General features: G+C 42.5%; 1 protein-coding gene across 1 annotated transcript in view; it reads left to right on the top strand.

Moving 5' to 3' along the window:
* EYE (conserved oligomeric Golgi complex component-related / COG complex component-like protein) overlaps positions 1-12,189 on the top strand; it is a 98,863-nt gene extending 86,674 nt beyond the window's left edge. The window contains exon 10 of the mRNA XM_087369948.1: positions 11,446-12,189. Within this exon, the coding sequence (XP_087226074.1) occupies positions 11,446-11,724 (279 nt within the window). The 3' untranslated portion in view covers positions 11,725-12,189. The remainder of the gene's footprint in view (positions 1-11,445) is intronic.
* Positions 12,190-19,537: the final 7,348 nt, after the last annotated feature.

Here is a 19,537-nt window from a genome sequence, read left to right as displayed (position 1 = left end):
TGCTTGAACAGATTATGCCTGTGTGTTTCAGTCGGAGTCAGATTGCAGGAATTTCCCTAGTATAGGGAAAAGCGCCATCTGTGAGATATGCCTGTATTAAATGCTTGGTCAGTGTGAATGTGGGATTGCAGGAATTCCCTAGTATAGGGAATTGTGTTCAGAGTGTCAGTACCCTGAATTGTGTCAGCTTGTGATTACAGTGTTCTAGGGGTGTTTTAAAAATTTAAAAAAAAAAAAAAAAAAGCCCCAAAACAAAACACCTACTGAACTAAATGGAAGCAGAAGAAGGAGCTTCCAGGAGGGACCCTGGTGAATCAGGAGTCCGGCCGACCCAGCAGGGATCGCGCCCAGTAGCTCACACTTTATCTGGCAGGATTGCATTGCTGGAAGATGCCTTGCAACAGTTGTTAGCGCAGCAATTACAAGCCAACGCAGGGCAATCTGAACTTAGGAGAGTGCTACAGAGTATGTCTGCCAGACCTTCTCGAGAAGAGAAGGGAAAGGCTCCAATAATGGAACTGGAGTCTAGTGTCCATACGGTCGAGCCTAGGAAGGCTAAAGTGCCGAATATTGCGAATTACAGACCGGAAAAGTATTCTGGTCGGATGAACGACCGTAGCTCCGATGTCATTGAGACCTGGTTACACAAATGGGACGAGGCGTTCGCCATTTGTGAGATCAGAAATGACATCAAAAAGATCCGCGAGGCCACCCATATGTTTAGTGAGGCGGCGGATCGGTGGTGGATTAAACAACAAAAAGATGGCATAGCATCCACTACCTGGGAGGGGTTTAAAAGAGAGTTCAGGAAACACTTCTTACCTCCTGACGAGGCATCCCGAGCTTGGGATCAATATAGGAACCTTCGTCAGAGAAATTTATCAGTGGCAGAATACACTGATAAGTTTCGAGAGAGTGTAATGAAGGTTGACGAACCCCTGCCTCAATCAATCCAAGTGAAAGATTTCATATTTGGATTGAATGATCGAATAAAAATGGAAGTTCGGGCTAAGGACGCGAACACGCTAGATGATGCAATAGCTATAGCCCTGAACTACGAGGATGCCAAGGGCAGCAAGCCAAGTGGGTTTGCACAGGTCGGAACAGAGTATGGGTATCCGAAGAAGTCTGGGTTTAAGAAGAAGTGGGCTAGTAGAGGGAGTGGTTCGCAGCCGAGTGGTCAAGCCAAGCAGGCGAGACCGGCTGAAACTCCTAAACCGAGTACCACCATTGGAGTGAAAAGGAAAGTAACTCCAATGGCAGCCCGGGCTTGGTCTAAGTCTCCCTTGAACCCGGAACAAAGGGAAAAAGCGAGGAGAGAAGGCTTATGCTTTGGTTGCCTTCAACCTCATCAGTGGAGAGATTGTCCACGTAATAAAGATCGTCGGATGGCTGAGATGGTGATCTCAGAGTGCGACGTGGAGATGCAGGGAAGTCCCAGAGCAGAAGAGATGCAGATTCAGCTAGCGGGATCTTCTCAGAGGTTAGTACCTTGTTTGTTCTGTGTGTCTGTTACTAAGTTAGTGACGAGTGCACCTGATAACATCCTATCTAAGCCCGCAGCAACGGGGTATACAGCCTTCAATGATACGGAGTTAATCAAAATGAAAGGGCAAGTGGCCAGTCATGATGTCATTGTGTTGTTTGACTCAGCGTCAACTCACAATGTGATTAACTCCAAGCTCGTGAAGAGGCTGAAATTAAAGACAAGTCCATCTGACTATGCATATACCGCCAGGATGGCTGATGGAAGTTCAATTGAAGTATGGGACCAAAGGGTTACCCAGTTGGAACTTCGGATTCAGGACTATGCTGAGAAGCTTGATTTTGAAATAACCAAGCTTGCTCATGCGGATATAGCCCTGGGAATGGCGTGGCATTCTAGGAAGAATCCAGCCATTGATTGGAAAAAGCACGTATATCAATTCAAGATGAATGATGTGCTTTATGTCTTGCGAGGTGAAAGAGATATACCTCAGGGACCGTTGGTTTCCGTGATGGAAATCAGATAGGCTCAAGTAGAGTCTTTATACCTTTGCACAGCATCGGTAGAGTCGGTGGATGAGTCTTCGGCTAGCACTGATGTTACGCAAAGTGATGAGATGGCCAAGCTGGCTAATCTTATAACAGAGGAGTTCTCTGAATGTTTTAGGGATGAACTACCTTATGGGTTACCTCCAGAGCGGAAAGTTCAGCATAAGATTGACCTGATCCCGGGGGCAGAACCTGTAAATAGACCTCCCTATAGAATGAGTTTTACTGAAGAAGCGGAGGTGCATAGGCAACTGGAAGAATACCTCAAGTTGGGGCAGATTCAACCAAGTTTCTCACCTTTTGCTTCACCAGTGATATTAAAGAGGAAAAAGGATGATACGTTTCGCCTCTGTATAGATTACAGAGCCTTGAATAATATCACTGTTAAGCACAGGTATCCGATGGCTCGGATTGATGATTTGCTAGATGCATTACATGGAGCCGTGATTTTCAGCTAGATCTTAAGTGCGGCTATCATCAGATCCGGATTAGAGCCGAGGATGTGCATAAAACCGCTTTTAGAAGCAGGTTTGGTCATTATGAGTTTTTGGTAATGCCCTTCGGACTTACCAATGCTCCAGCGACCTTCGTCATGCTTATGAACGATTTACTACGTCCGTATATCGGAAAGTTCGTAGTACATTTTATTGACGATATCTTGATATTCATTAAAAGTGTTACTGAGCATTGTGAACACTTGAGGATAGTGTTCAGTACTTTGAGGAAAGCCAGTCTTTATGTGAAAAAAAAGAAAACTATACTGTGCATGGTTAGGCTTGAGTACTTAGGGTTCATAATTACTCCACAGGGGGTAGAAATGGATCCGAAGGAAGTGGCTGCGATACTAACTTGGCCAATCCCTCAGAGTCTGACCGCATTATTGCGATCATTCTTGGGATTTGTCCAGTTTTATAGAAGACATATCAAAGGATATTCCGAAATAGTATCGCCATTGACTGATCTGACCTCAGATAAAGTACCTTTTATTTGGGGACAGAATCAACAGGAAAGTTTTAACACCATAAAACAAGTTGTGGTCTCAGGACCGGTGTTAAAAATAGTTGATCCCCAGAAACCGTTGTTCCTAGAAACCGATGCAAGTGGCATTGCGGTAGGAGCAGTCCTCCTTCAAGAGGGAAGGCCAGTAGCCTTTGAAAGCAAGAAGCTTTCTCCCTCTCAAAGGAATTGGCCAACTCATGAATTAGAGTTGTATGCTGTTATCCATGCTTTGAAAACATGGAGGCATTATCTGTATGGTCCAGAGTTTTATGTGGATGTGGATCATGATACTCTGAAACATTTCTGTAAACAGCCTGACTTGAGGGGCCGCCAAGCTAGGTGGGCAGAGCTCATGCAGGAGTTTAATCTAACGATTCGGTACCGAAGAGGAAAAGACAATAAGGTTGCTGATGCGTTGTCTCGCATTATGCACAACCTGAGTTTCACGGTATTAGAGAGTGCTCTAATGACCGAGATCAGAGAAACTCAGAAGGTGGACGAGTTTGTCCAGAGCTTATGGCCTAAGGCTCATGTGTTAAAACCCGGGGAAAATGAAAAGGATGTACTGGCATCCAGAAAAGGCCAAACTTATGCAAGATATGCCATAAGGGATGGTATGCTAGTTAGAAATGGCAAGGTTGTAGTACCTGGTCAGAATGATCTCAGGCAGAGAGTCATTCGACAATGCCATGATAGCCCGTGTGCGGGACATCCAGGAATCGAGAAGACATATGATCTCGTGAAGCGAGATTTCTTTTGGCCAAAGATGAAAAAGCATATTCATGAATATGTGACACGGTGTTTCTCGTGTCAGGTAAGTAAGGCCGAGCGGGTGAAGCCACCCGGACTTTTACAGCCCTTGGAAATACCACTAAGTAAGTGGGAGAGCATTTCCATGGATTTTATTGTAGGGCTACCTGCAACGCAAGGAGGGTATAATTCTATCCTTGTGGTGGTTGATCGTCTAACTAAGATGGCTCACTTCATTCCGACTAGAGAGTCTATTAGTGCCCCGCAAGTAGCGGAGTTGTTTATTAGACATATATTTCATCTGCATGGATTGCCTAGATCCATAGTGTCAGACAGAGATGTCAGGTTCACCGGTCACTTTTGGACAGCGGTATTTGAGACACTAAGGACTGAGTTGGGAATGAGTAGTGGGGATCATCCTGAGACGGATGGTCAGACGGAGAGAGTCAACCAGACTTTAGAGGATATGCTGAGAGCATATGTGTCATTGAGGCAACATACATGGGACAAGTGGTTGCCATTGTTGGAGTTTGCCTACAATGATAGGAAACATTCATCTACTGGGTTCAGTCCGTTTGAACTGAACTATGGTTATAGACCAGCTAATCCAACTATAGTTGGAGTACCTCAGAAAGTGCCTAGTGCCGCGAACTTTGTAGTTCAGATGCGGGAGATGCTAGCACTTGCGAGAGCTAATATCCGTCAGGCTATGGATAGAGCCAAGGTGTATGCGGATAAAAATCGGTCTATAAGAGTATTTGAAGAAGGAGAAAAAGTTTTTCTCAGAATTCCTTCGCACTCGAAGTCATTGACTTCAACAGAGTGTAAGTTATCACCTCGATACTTTGGGCCGTGGTTGATTCTAAAGAGAATAGGCAGTGTAGCCTATAAATTAGAATTGCCACAGGGGTGTAAGGTGCACCCGGTTTTTCATGTTTCACGTTTAAAGAAATTTTTACATGCTGGTGACTCACTAATCGAAGGTGTGGTTTTGTTTCAGGAGATAGAGGATATTGCAAGGCGCAAACCAACAAGAATCCTGGACCGAGGAACAATGCAAATACGAAATCGGAAGATACCCACGGTGTTGGTTGCATGGCATGGTCAGCCTCTATCCGAAGCTACCTGGGAATCCGTATATCAGTTGTGGAGAGTGTTCCCAGACTTTATCATCGAGGACGCTGATGTCTAAAGAGGGAAGGAATGTTACGCTCTAGCCGAGGTAGCATGACCTCGGAAGAATCAGTCGACATTTCCCTTATAGGATCTATCTTTGTAATATATGTGTTTGCGCTTTATGTAAATGATCGGGAGGGATTAATGTCAAGGTCCTAGGTGAGGGCTGATAGCACCAGACTAGATAGATCTGAGACCAAGGGCCTAGTGCAAAGATTGTGCCTAGGGGCAAGGAATTAAATGCATCCCAAGAGAGGGGTGAAATGTTGCATTAGGAAGGCCCTATATGGATGATATGTGGCATCTAGATCTATCTAGGGATTTGGGGTCTGTCAAGGCTAGTGAGAGAAGATAAGGATTTAATTTTTTACGTGATTTCGTTTACAGCTCTCTCTCTCTTGCTTGGGAGTCTTGGCAGAATTGGCTGGGAGGAAAAGAAAGGTGCTACTCCCGTGATATCTGCAGAGAGAAAATCAGAGATAGGTGACATTCTTGTTGCAAAGCATTTGTGGAATATTGTTTCTGGGGCTGATCTGAGGCCAGCCAATGCTACAGTGGTTGCCTCTACTACTGGTCCTTCTGCGGGGGGTACTCCTCCTGATGCCTCTTCCTCTAGCACTGCTGCTGCTGCTCTTCCAACTCAAGAACAGTCAAGATGGGATGCAAAAGATGCAAATGCACATTCATGCATTGCTTTATCATGCAAGAGAATCATTATTCCACACATCCGGTCTTGCAGGACAGCAAAGGATGCTTGGGATAAATTGGCTTCTCTCTATCAGATTCGCAATGAAGCTCGTGTTGCATATTTGAGAAGGCAATTACAAGAAGTCAATATGAATGAAGGTGAGTCAATGGATGCATACTTGACAAAGGTCAAGGACCTCATGGAACAGCTTGCCAACATTGATGAGGTGGTGCCAAATTCACAGCTTGTCAGTACCACATTGAATGGACTGCCAGATACATATCAAGGGTTTGCTACAACCCTTCGATTAGTGGCCATGGGTAATCCAGACCACTATTCTTTTGATCAGCTAGTTACTTTGCTTTTGCAGGAAGAGCAAAGTAGAGCTAACAGACAAGCCATTATTCGTGATCATGCATTTGCTTCACAGCAGACAGGAAGAGGCAAGGCTTCCAAGCCTATGGGCAAGCCAAAATCTGCGCATAGCAGTTGCAATTCCTCCCATGCATCTAAAAATACAGCAGATAAGGCAAAGAAGAAAAGATGCAACTATTATCGCAAGCCTGGACATGACATTTCAGAATGTAGGAAGCGCATTGCTTCGGAGAAAAAGAAAGCATGACTGACAGTTAATGCCTCACATGCTATTGAATCGCATGAGCCAGCAGATGCTTCACATGCTCATGCTCTTCACGATGATTGGGCATGGGCTGTCCATTGCTCATTTGATCCCTCCAAAGCTGATGCACTCTTTACTGCTAATGATGCTCAGTCCTGGTAGTTCGATAGTGGTGCTTCCAAGCATGTCACATCTTGCAGACAGTTGTTTCATTCTCTAGCTGATGCACCTCGAGGGGGGACTGTTACATGTGCTAATAATGCTTCATATGCTGTAAAAGGAGTTGGAGATGTGCAGCTCACATCCATTTCCAGCCATCCTGTCACTCTGACCAATGTTCTTTTTGTGCCTGGCATTGAAGTCAACTTGATTTCAATTTCAGCAATTGCTACTTCAGGTTTCAGAGTAATTTTTGATGGCTACAGATGCCTAGTATATGATCTTCGTGATGACAATGCCATAGTTCTCACTGGCACTTTGCAAAAAGGGCTTTATCACCTTGATCATCATCCAGCCGCACTTTCTATTGAAGCATTGGCTATTTCAGATTCACAACTTGCTGAAACTCATCTTTGGCATGAGAGAATGGGCCATCTCAATTACAGAGCTCTTGCAAAGCTACATTCACAGCAGATAGCAAATGATGTACCTCAGACTCACAGAGTTTCCAAACATGTGTGTGAGGGTTGTCTTTTGGGTAAGATGCATCGATTTCCTTTTCAAAAGAATTGTCCAAAACTCTCGCAAAGGAAATTGCAGCTAGTACACAGTGATGTCTGTGGCCCACTGAGGACAAATGCCATTGGGGGGTATAAGTATTTCATGACTCTCATTGATGATTTCACAAGATATTGCTGGGTATATCCTTTTAAGGCCAAATCTGAAGTTTTCTTATGCTTTCAGAGATGGCTGAATATGGTTGAGAATGAATCAGGAAGCAAGCTTGTCACCCTCCACACAGATAGGGGGGGTGAGTATATGTCAAAGGAGTTTGATGCATTTCTATCTTCACGGGGCATTATTCACTCATGCACTACTCCTTACACTCCTCAACAGAATCCTGTTTCTGAAAGGAAAAACAGGTCCACAATGGAGATGGCCAGATGCATGCTTAAGGCCAAGTCTTTGCCCAATAAGTTTTGGCTTGATGCAGTAATGTGTGCCAACTATGTGCTGAATAGATCACCTACACGGGCATTGAAGACTTTTACACCTTATGAAGCATGGAAAGGCAGGAAGCCTTCACTCTCACACATGAGAGTTTTTGGGTCTCTTGCATATGTTCATGTACCATCTCAGCTGAGACATAAGCTTGATGACAAATGCATATTTATTGGTTACAGCCAGGAGAGCAGAGGGTATCGGTTATATCAACCAAATACTGGGAAGATTATTGTCAGTAGAGATGTGATCTTTGCTGAACATTCAGCTTCTCCTCTTGTGGACTGCAAAGCAAAGATAGATGTTGACATGTTTGATGCCTTTAAATCTTGGTTACCTCTGCCATCATCAGAAGAGGATTTTGAGCAGCAACATGAGCCTCCTGCAAGCCCTCCACTAAGCAATAATCAGCCTCAACCTCATGCTGATTTGCAGGTTTCTCTTCCGGCACAAAATGATCCCACTACTCATGATGCAGTCATTGAAGAAAGAGCTGTCAATAGACAGCAAAGGCAAGTTCCCAGATGGCTTCTTGATACATTGAGGGACAGCAAACAAGATCAGCCTTTTGCTGCCCGGACAAGGTCAGGGAATAGACAGCATGGTCACTTTCTTGAGTTTGCACTCCTTGCTACAGCTTGCAATGAAGAGCCTCTATGCCATAAAGACGCTTTTGACAGTAAAGAGTGGATGGATGCAATGAAAGCTGAGTTACAATCTATTGCCAAAAATGACACATGGGAATTAGTAGATCTCCCTCCCGGCAAGCATGCCATTGGAACGCGGTGGGTCTACAAATTAAAAAGGAAATTTGATGGCAGCATAGATCGATACAAAGCACGTCTTGTTGCAAAAGGGTATGCCCAACAACAAGGCATTGACTTTGAGGAGACATTTGCTCCCACATCCAGGATTACTACCATTCGATGTGTCATTGCCATTGCAGCCCATCATCATTGGCAAGTGCACCAACTTGACATCAAGACCGCTTTTCTTCATGGGGATCTGTAGGAAGAAGTCTATGCCACACAACCTCCTGGCTTTGAGGTTGTTAATTGTGAAAATAAGGTATGCCGGCTTAGAAAAGCCCTTTATGGTTTGAAGGAGGCACCCAGGGCATGGTATGCCAAAATTCATGCACACTTACTATCCCTTGGTTTTCAGAATAGTCCCACATAACCGACTCTTTATGTCTGTGGGAGTGGATCTGATTTTTTTGTGCTGATTTTATATGTGGATGATATGCTCATCACGGGCTCAGATACTCAGCAAGTTGCAGCTTTCAAGGCTGATTTGCAGCAGATTTTTGACATGTCAGACATGGGACGGCTCCACTATTATTTGGGCATTCAGTTTGCTCATGTTGAGGGGGGTATCATGATGTCTCAGTCCAAGTATATTGGACAACTCCTTGAACGTTCTCAGTTTGAGGATTGCAAGCCAATCTCTACTCCAGTGGACCCTGGCTTCAAATTCTCAGCTCATGATGGGAGCCCGCCATGTGATATCACTCTTTATTAGCAGGCTGTTGGATGCCTTATTTATTTATGTCACACCAGACCTGACTTGCAGTTTGCAGTATCTCAGCTCAGCAGATTCATGCACAAGCCCAATTTACAGCATTGGTAGGCAGTGAAGAGAGTCTTCAGATATCTCAGAGGCACTCAGGATTTAGCCCTCTTCTATGGTGATCAGGGTTCACTTACCATGCATGCTTACACGGATAGTGACTGGGCAGGATGTTCCGACACCAGAGTGTCACATAATGGCAATTGTTTTTTGCTTGGCAATTCATGTATCTCTTGGCTCAGCAAGAAGCAGCCAACAGTTGCCACGTCTAGCTGTGAGGCTGAGTACAGGGCAGCTTTCACCGCTATAGTAGAGTGTGTCTGGCTTCGACAGTTACTTACAGATCTTGGTATTTGCCAGACATCCTCCACTATTGTCTACACTGACAGCCAGAGTGCTTTGGCCATTGCGCGTAACCCAGTGTTTCATGCGCGTACCAAGCATATTGAAGTTCACTATCATTATGTCAGCAGGAGACATAGAGTTGTCCTATCTTCCCACAGAGGACAACATCGCAGATATGTTTACAAAGGCACTTTCTCGTCCCAAGTTCGAAGTCTTCCGACAGGCTTTACACTTGGTTCCCTTTGTTACATGATCTGACATTCCTTGTACATTCATAGGTGGCTATATCCTTTTGGATGAACGTGTGCCACCATGACCAGAAACTACGAGGTATTCTGAGACGTTTCCAGAGTACTTCAGCCCATCCCATGGAGGGGGGTTTGTAGGCCATCTTCTGGTGGTTCGAGTGATGCCCTATAGGCCATGGTATGTGCCTTGTAGGCATAAGTGTAGGCACTTATAGTGTTAGTGCCTTTTAGGCCACATAGGACACTTAGTCCTATGTGACATCTAGGACACTTAGTCCTAGGTCTAGGTACAAGTACTTTGTACTTGTATGTTTTTGATTATCCAACTTTGACGTGACGGCTGTTCTACTACGACTCCTTGCTACCTGCACTCTCTCTCTTTTCTCTCCGATCCTACACCACGTACCCTTCTTGTTGTGCTGCCCACATTGCAGCTTATGTGCTTCCCATGTGGCAGCCCTCTTTTCTGCCTTTTCTTTGATTTGCTTGCTGCCCACATGGAAGCCCATGTGCTGTCCATTGGCAGCCTTGCCTTCTCAGCTACATCTACCCATGTGGCATCTGTACTCCAACATGGAAGAAATCCTTGCTTGACACATGTTACATAGAGCCTATGGAAGGAGTGACTGGTGAGGGTCAGAAGCTAGGCTGGGGTACAGCGTGCCATCTTAGTGGTTGGCTCCTGGCACGAGGTGGTGGCTGTGAGGGTTGTGACAAGAGACCCTACGATCTAGTGCACAACACTATGACCACCCCTGTAAGAGCTGCATGTGTATCACTCTGATCTTGGCCATGTGCATGTCAAGTAGATACTGCCCATGCAATGTGATTGTGGCAGACTGTGCATAATATCTGCCTGTAGGATCATGATGGCATTTTCTTGGAAGTCCAAGAGCTCCTCACCTCTGTCCCACAAGAGAGCTAGGACCTGAATAGGGATGCCTGTGCCTGAGAAATCACCCATCCGCCTGATAGGCTATGTTGTCTCCCATTTCTATTGGCCCACTTCAGAGGGATAGCTGCATTTACCTGAACAATCCCCTACCTTTACCTTTTATGTAGTCAACTGAAGTCAGTGTTCTTTCAGGAAGGTCCTTAAAAACCGGCTACTTGTAATATATCTAACTAGTCAACCCATCTAATTAGTAACCTTTTGAACCAGAGGAACTTAAAACATTGCTTCCTCAAACAAGGCTAAGATATCAGCTAGATTGGAAATACTCAAAATTTCGTGAATTTTTTTGTCCTTAAAAATCGGTCTTAGAGATGGTTCAATTAACTGAGCTGCCAGATTGAAAAAATTCTATACTAATTGGCTGCAATTTAAGTTGTTACTTTTCCTTTATATGCATTATGATAACCCTTCGTCTTTAATTCCATCTGCGACATGAGAGCTTCCCCTTCCCATCATCCTGCATTTTAAATGCCTTTTTCTTATCGAAGATTTCACCTTCAAGGTCACCCTGTATAAGCATAGGGTTAAGTTTCTTCCTGTATAGGTCCATCTTTTATCAGTCCATCCACAGCCTCGAAAAACATGTTGTTGACTTCGCCAATGTATTAAGTTTTCATGTACGTTTTACAAAATGATTCTGAGGCTCTCCTTGATTTTTAATGTACATTGTTTGGTTACAGCCTTGTCTTGTATTTTTAATATAATCAAACATGACATTGTTTCCCCTTGTGAGTATATTAATTTTTTCATTAAAGGGGTTCTACCTTGCCGTGCTAACTTAAAGCTTGAATTCATCAAGAAAATAGGTTTTTTTTAAAGTGTGATTCAATTGATCATTCTATCATAAGCTTGATGGATGTGGCCTTTTAAACTCGATGTGGAACTTTGGCTTTTTTGACAGGTGGCTGAAGGTGCAACATCCTTGTATATCGAGCAGCTAAGAGGCATCCAGTTTCTCACTGATAGGGGAGCTCAACAGCTAGCAGCTGATATTGATTACCTTTGCAAAGTTTTGTCTGCCTTATCAATGCAAGTGCCATCCATTTTGGCTACTTTTCAAGCTTGTCTTGCTGCCTCTAAAGACAAATTATCGGAGATGATTAAGTCAGATACAGGCATACATTTGGACATGCCAACAGCTAGGTTGATTTGCAAAATGCGCAGAGTATCTTTCAATTAGTCCATCTTTCCTCTTTTTAAGGAATGCTTTAATTCACATGACGAACTATGATGGCATTACATGCATGTTCAGTGCAAATTCCTGATGCTTAGGAACAAAATTCTTTGATATCGAATTTACGGCCAAAGAAATTTTTTGACCAATATGGAAGGCGGCCATATTTCTTTCAAGCAGAGTCACACTTCTTGAAAACTCCAATAAATCTGATGGCCCAAAAAAACCATCCAATGTAAAGGACCAGGTTCCTTGGGATGCCTTTAAATCACATAGCCATCGTACAAAAGCATGTTCTCATGAACATTTCAATGCAATGGACAGCTGCACATATAAATAAAGCATAATAGAGCTTTGGGTATCAGTAACTAAAGGATTGGATCTTTTTGCACAAGGCCCATATCACTCAAGATTCTCGTTAACCACATAACCTCAGGTTGGATTTATGGCTGTTCTATATTCAACGTCTGTGAAGGGTAAAGCAATAGCTTGGTGTTTCTTCCTTCTATAATATTAACTCAAATCTAATGTTGAAGCTATCTTCAAGAGATCTTTTGTCATCTAAGCATCCGATCCGATCTTTATTAGTGACCTTCATAGGTTTACATTCTCCCTCTTTCTTATATTCTATTTCTTAAGTCAATGTTTCCACGACATATCTAACCTTTCAATGGCTTTCTTTCAAATTAGCCATATTGCATTGACTAAAAAAGTCATGTCCGATTAAGAGTTCAAATACATCAGGCTACTTACTCGTTTCTTGTATAATGTTAGATCTACTCTATCTCGATTCTTTGATAATCACCTCGATTTATCGGCAAATTTATTGGCTTATAATCCTCTATTTTGAGGATTTCATTTGCATACTTGGTTTGGGATATGAAGGTTTATCCTTGGCTGTCTAGACCTCTTTCAAGGTCTTTCATGTTAAAGTCTTTATACAGGTAATCTTTTGCATATTTTATCAGCCTTGCTATTACTGGTGATGCCTATGTCATCAACATATAAAACCACAAGAGCTATGTTGCATTTGTCATCATGCTTTGTGTATTCATTGTAATCAGATAAATATTAAAATTTCCTCTGAAAATGCTCATCTATTTTGGAATACCAAGCACAATTTTCGTACTTGCAAGCTTTTTTCTTTTTGCCATTAATCGTAAATCCGTGGGTCCGTATAAACTTCCTCTTTCAGTTCACCGTTAAGGAATGTGGTTAACATTCATCTAATAAATAGGCCAATCATAATGATGGCAAGGGCTACTATCAATTTGATAATATTATGCTTGGGGTGCAAATATTTGTGAGAGAGAGAACATACAACATTGGAGAAAGATTTAGAAGCTGAAATGAATCTTACACACCTTTAAAATATAAATAAACCATGGCTTTTATAGGAAATCGGAAACCATAGAACGAGTTTAAGTGCTAGAGATGTGGCATAATGCCGCATGTACGTTGCAAAAAGTTATAATTGTATCATTCTCTCGGGAACGTTACTGCTTTATTAAACAGAGTCGGATTCTTAATTTGAACTCTTTTACAATTAACAAGGGCATTTCCCTTTTTGTATCGTTCTCTCTTGAACCCCAGACTCTTGCATTACACTAGAGTCAGATTCTTAATCTGAACTCGTTTAAAATCCATGAGGGCATTCTCCTATCCATGATGAACATAAGCCAACTATCCCCCTCATAATACAAAATGATTGTAGGATTAACTTGTTGGAGAAATCATAGCCAAAGAGTTTGTTTTACTAGGATTTCTAGTAGTAGTTTTACCATGTTTCACTTTGGGAGTTCCCATATACATTTGATACTATGAGTGTGCGCCTATCCTATAAAGGCCTGTACTTCTCATGTCACATCAATCAAGTCAAGTCTTCAAGCTTTGGTTCTTTTTCATTAGTGCATTTCATGTCCTTTCCTTTTATATCCATTTCCATTATGCTTGCTCCCTAGCCTATCTCTTTCTCCTCCTTCCCCATTTCCAACAATTGGTATCAGTGCCAGGTTCCCTTCCATGGGCAACCCTTGGGAGTAAAAGCTGGCCTGCAAAGGGAAGCTGGCCTTCTCTCAAAGGGCAGCCTTTTCTCTCTCCCTAAGCCTCTCCATCGACTGCAAGAGATGTTGCTGCCCTCCGTCGACTTTGAATCGCCATTACTGCCGCCATTGTACGACATGCTGAGGAACTGCTGCCGTGCCGCTTAGTTCGACGCCAACTCTGCATCTGCGGGTCGCCATTCCAGTTGTCACATAGTCGACTGCTGAGATACACCTCTGCTGATTGCTACCGCTATTAGCCTCAGCTCGATGCTATTAAGCCTCGCCACTGCAGCTCCATTTGCACGCCGACCTACACACAGTTTGTCACTTCTGTGGTATTGCTGCCCACGTAGCTTAGCCAGACGACGATTTCACAGTTTGTGCATTCGTCTGGCAGTTTTTGCTCGCCTTCACAAAGATTGCAATTGTTGCGGAAAGAAGCTACTCGTCATCATTGACTTTATGAAAGAGATTCTTCCATTGAAGATGCAAGGCTGAATGAGCTGTTTATACTACTGCCATTTAACTATTTGAGTTACGTGGCCGCCCAAAGGCTGTAAGCTCTCTTCCATCATGACTTCCTTGTCTTCAAGTTCCTTGCTCATGGAGAAGTTCAAGGGAGAAGGATTCCTAATGGCAAACAAAGATGCAATTGCTTCTTATGCGCAAAGGAGTTTGGCACGTCATTGCTGAAGACCAATTCGATACAACTAATCTGCAACAACGCAAAGTATTGAAGCAGCATAATGCAAGAGCAATTGCTCTTATCGGTCTTTGTTTGATTGAGTCCCTCATTCACCATGTGGATTTCAAGTCAATTGCTAAGGAGATCTGGGATCACCTTCAGAGCTTATTTGGTAACAAAATCACCAACTCTAAAGTCTTTTTGAAACTCAAGTTCTATGATTTAAAAATGGAAGAGAATGAAGAGTTGAGGGATCATTTAGGAAAATTCTAGTCTATTGTTCAACAACTCTCAAGCTTGAAATACCCGCTTGATTGAGGATAAAATGGATATCCTTATGAAGAGTATGCAAGGGATAACTCATTCTGAGAAAACCCTTGAAGCTCTACGGCTTGTCACTACCATGTTTGATGATATGGTGGCTCTACTTATTAAAAAGGACCGCCGTAATAAAGACGCCATTCTTGCCTCTGCTAGTGATCAGGCATTTGCTTCCACAAGCAAATGGAAAACCAATAAAATATCACTTGCAGGTTTTGTAAAAGAAAAGGCCATATTGAAGCTAATTGCTTCAAAAAGAAGGAATAAGAACAAGAGAAGCACCATGTCGATCTCATTGTTGAAGACCAAAGTCAAACCTGGGGAGCCCCTTGAGGAGATACATGCAGCCGCTGTTGAGGTTGACGGCCTCTCTCTTGCGGAACAATATGAGTGGGATTCTTGAGCATTCTAGGCCCTATATGGTGTGTGTTTTTTGAGCTGAGTAAATAAAGGTTCTCTGCCTTGAGTAGTCCCTCTAAAATGATTGTATGTGGAGTCAATAAGGGTACTCTGCTCCTTGCGTGTTGGGTCTCGCACTCTTTGCTCTGAAGGGGGGTGTCGGAAAAATCATAGCCAAAGATGTGCTTTAATATGTTTTACTAGGATCTCTAGTAGTAGTTCAACGTGTGAGTGCCACATGTCACTTTGGGAGTTATCCCATATACGTTTGGTACTATGATTGTGTGCCTATCCTATAAAGGCTTGCACTTCTCATGTCAGATCAATCAAGTCAAGTCTTCAAGATTTGGTCATGTAAGTACTTTGCTTTGGTTCTCTTTCATTATTGCATTTCATTTCCTTTCCTTTTATTTCCATTTCCATTATGCTTGCTCCCTAGTCTCTCCTTTCCATCTCCATCTCCTCCTTCCTCATTTCCAACATAACTCGATTCTTAGAAATTGCATCATCATGCATTATCAATCTCCCTTTGAAGAAACAAGGTATCATGCATAGGAAAATTTTGTCCTTTGGTAGAGCCTTGGTGAATATATATGTCGATATTGTCCTTGGTAGAACAATAGATCATTTGAACATGTTGATTTTCTACCTTCTCACAGATGAAATGATATCTAATAGCTTCGTCTTAGAATACTCCACAGGATTCTTGTCCCAAAGAAAGATTCTTGGCCAAAGAGATTCATGATTGGTTGTCACAACGAATGGGATCTAAACCCTCTTGTGCTATGCTAAGATTGCCAAGTAATCTTTGAAGCCAAATCACTTCATATATAGTTGCACTTGTTGCCATATACTCAGCCTTGGTCCCCTTTGAAATAGTGCCACTGTTGAGTGAAAAAGTATAGCTTGTAGTAGACTTTCTGTCTTTGTGACTTGCCCAACCACCCGCACCGTCACAAAACCCTTGCCATTGTATAGTTCTGGACTGTCCATAGAAGATCCCAAAATGCATATTACCTTTGATTTTGGCTGCTTGCGATAAGATCATCCGAATAGAGAATTGAAACTATCATTATTATGTAGCACAAATAGATTGGGATCTGAAGTGGCCTTTTTCATGTCAAATCTTTTGAAGAATTCATCTATCTTCATGTACCACAACTTGGGTGGTTGCTTGAGTCCATAGAGTGACTTTTGAAGATTGCAATTGTATTTTAATCTTCGCGAGTAAGAAATGGTGATTTGTATTCATAAGGTTACATCTATACAAGTGAGATCAACATCTCAAAAAAAGAGTGAAGGCATAATGGTGGATCAAATCAATATCCAATAGGACACGTGAGCAACCTGCTCAGAGCTTTGCATGGATATAATCTCCACCAGATGTGACTGAGAGTTTGGATCCAAGTTAGCGATAATTATCCAAATCTTGGCTTGTGAAAATTCTACATAAAAAAAGTGTTTGATTTCTAACCTTTATGAATAAACATAACTAAACAAACGCCATATCTGGGGCCTATTTGGAAAAATCGAATTGGGATATTAGTTGAGTCCATTGCTCACGTTCTGGAGCCAACATATGAGAGTGACCAGACGTTTTATCCCTTTATTGTGGTGCATTATTGAAGTCCCCACAAATAAAAGCAGATTGTCTCCAAGGATACCGCTGCATGTCCTCCCCAGTCAGTGCTCTACGTGGGGTGCATAAACGGAGGCATAAGTCAAATATCTTCCCTTATATAAGACATTGGATAATAATCCATGTACCATCCCTATTAATTAAAAACAACAACACGAATCTGAGGCTTGTGTAAAAATACCAGATAGGGTTCTTACTTGCAAACACTTTGCTCTTGCCCCTCTTCCACAGAGTTAGGTGTCTGATCTACATAAACTGTGTCATCCAAATCGACATTCAAAAGGTTAATTAGACATCAATTTGTTGTAGAGGCCATGAGAAATGTGCTACCATGGAAAACATCATAATCACTATAGTAGACCTTGAACTGGTGCAAAAGTCTCATTGAAGTCTAACTCTCTTCCTAGGCGTACCCTTTGGCAACTAGTCTTGCCTTGTACTTGTCAATAGATCACCTTGACTTTCTTCTTGTCCACCGTCCACTTGCATCCTACCACATTTTTTCCAGGTGGAAGATCCATAAGCTCCCAAGTGCTGGCATTCATTCTTGCCTCATGGCATTTCTTCGAATACATATGCTTGTTTGGTTGAGAAAAATCTAAGGGTCATCATTATCCAGCACAAACATCATGAGGGCCACATTTGCACTCACCTTTGGCTGCTGTAATTTTGTTGGCCACCTCCTTTTGCTACCCTCAGGATTGTCCTGCAATTTTAAATCCTCGTTGTCTTCACATGCTATTTCAGTAATTTCTTAAGAGTCTTCTTGGCTTCTGAATTTATAAGGTCTATGAAAGTTCGTATGCTCCTATAACAATAAAAGGTCAATCCATTTGCCAGGCTTTGAAACTAGATTTAAGAAAAAGGGTAAGATTAGCCTTCAACATTATAAACTGATAAATGAAATCCATGAAAATTCTCCAAAATTTTCTACACTTTTTTTTGGGGGAAAAACTCGCCCGTATACTACATGTTGCACCGTGCTTCCTGCTGGATATTACTGGCTGAGAAAGTCTCGAGGGAGGGTGTTCTTGAGAGGAAAGTGGCAAGAAAGCAACGAGCTACCGTAAGCCATGGGCTTTATTTCTGGCAACTTCATGATCAGGGCAAGGTTAGAAAGAGACTTTGAAATACTAATTTCAACGCGATTCTTTTCACGACTTCTTCTGCCATGCCTCACTGCTCACCCCAATAAATGTATGCTGCGTTTTGCATCGTGCCTCCTGCTGGATATTGCTGGCTGAGAAAGTCTCGAGGGAGGGCGCTTTCGGGAGGGAAGTGGCAAGAAAGCAACGAGCTACCGGATACCATGAGCTGCATTTCCGGCAACTTCATGATCAGGAAAGTCCCGAAAGCGGGCTTTCCCTACAATCATAGTTTCATGGCTTTAGTGTGTATCATGTTTCTCATTCATTCCAAAAAATGAAAAATGCTAGTTAAGGCCTGAAAAACAAATAATTGAAGGAATTTTTTTTTGCTTCTCACTAGTGTGACACGAAACTTTCAAACTTCTTCTTTGGCCCTGCTCTCCCTCCTCCCCTCTCTAGCGCAATAGACTTCAAGCTTTTTGACTGAGAGAATGACACATGGAAGAAACCTTTTCTATGACTAACTTGTTTGCTTGCGATGGGGATCCCGACATTGGAACGACAGGCTTTGTAGCCTTCAAGAAAGCTACTCCATTGCACAGCTACAGCTTGGAGTTTTCCATCAAGAGCCGAGCCTGCCCATATATGTTGAAGGCAGGATGGGATATAGACTTTGCATGACCTAAAATAAAATCTGTTTGTATTTCTCAAGAAGTGGATTGGAGATGCAGCCTTACTGACTTGTATTTTCTCCACCATGCATTCACAGTTGGTGGTCGAGCCATTGATTGTCAGCACTGGCGAAAGCATTGCTCTGCTGTTTTTGGAAAGGAGGCAAGTGTAGCCCTCAATTCTTGTTCTGTATTCTGTTAAGGACTTGCAGATGATACACCAATACTTAACGCCCTGGATGAAGCACTATTCGTGAGCCTGTCCAATGCACAACCTGTTAGGTGAAGTTTAACGACTTTAAACTCTGCAGCTAGCCAATCACTTTTTCTTTGAGCATTGGATCCTCTCTTCTTGGACTACGATAAGCTTGAGGCTTTCGTGATGCATTTGACATAGAACGTTGTTCTATAATTCATGCAATTAACCACTTCAGCAGAAGACCAAGGGTTTTTGATGTTAGAAGAAAGTCACATAACATCTTTTAGCATCAGCATCTGCATATTCCATGTTCTAGCCTTGACACTTGAGTTCCTGATATTCAGGAATGGATTCATGCTTTCATTATTATTTGGAGTTTGATTTGCAGATTTTATGAGGTAAATCTTCGCTTCTTTGAATGTATAGCTGGCATCCATCTCCCCAGGAGAATCCGAATTGTAATTCTTTACTTGCTATCCAGATCATCTTCCTGTGTTTATCTAGACTCTGCAAATGAATTTAGGGCTCTAAGATCAACAGGCTGCACTCTTTTTGCTTCTGAATCTGTCATATCACCCTTGCCTATATTCTTCACAACTGTGTCTCCTTGACAACTTGTCAGAGTTTGAGAAATTCTTTGAACACCCATGAGGCAATGAATGCCTCCAATTTGAATTTCCATTGATACTGCAAAATATAAAGGCAGAGCCAGTCCTGACGTAGGTAAAAATTCTATGTTTCTTTTGTCACAGGGAAAGAGGTACCATAAGTT

The sequence above is a fragment of the Dipteris shenzhenensis genome, chromosome 31 (genome assembly GCF_047967505.1).
Source record: "Dipteris shenzhenensis isolate YYH24624 ecotype China chromosome 31, Dip_SZ_1.0, whole genome shotgun sequence".
NCBI classification, from domain to species: Eukaryota; Viridiplantae; Streptophyta; class Polypodiopsida; order Gleicheniales; family Dipteridaceae; genus Dipteris; species Dipteris shenzhenensis.
Note: the sequence above shows the minus strand (reverse complement) of the source record. Positions and strands in the feature narration are given on the sequence as shown.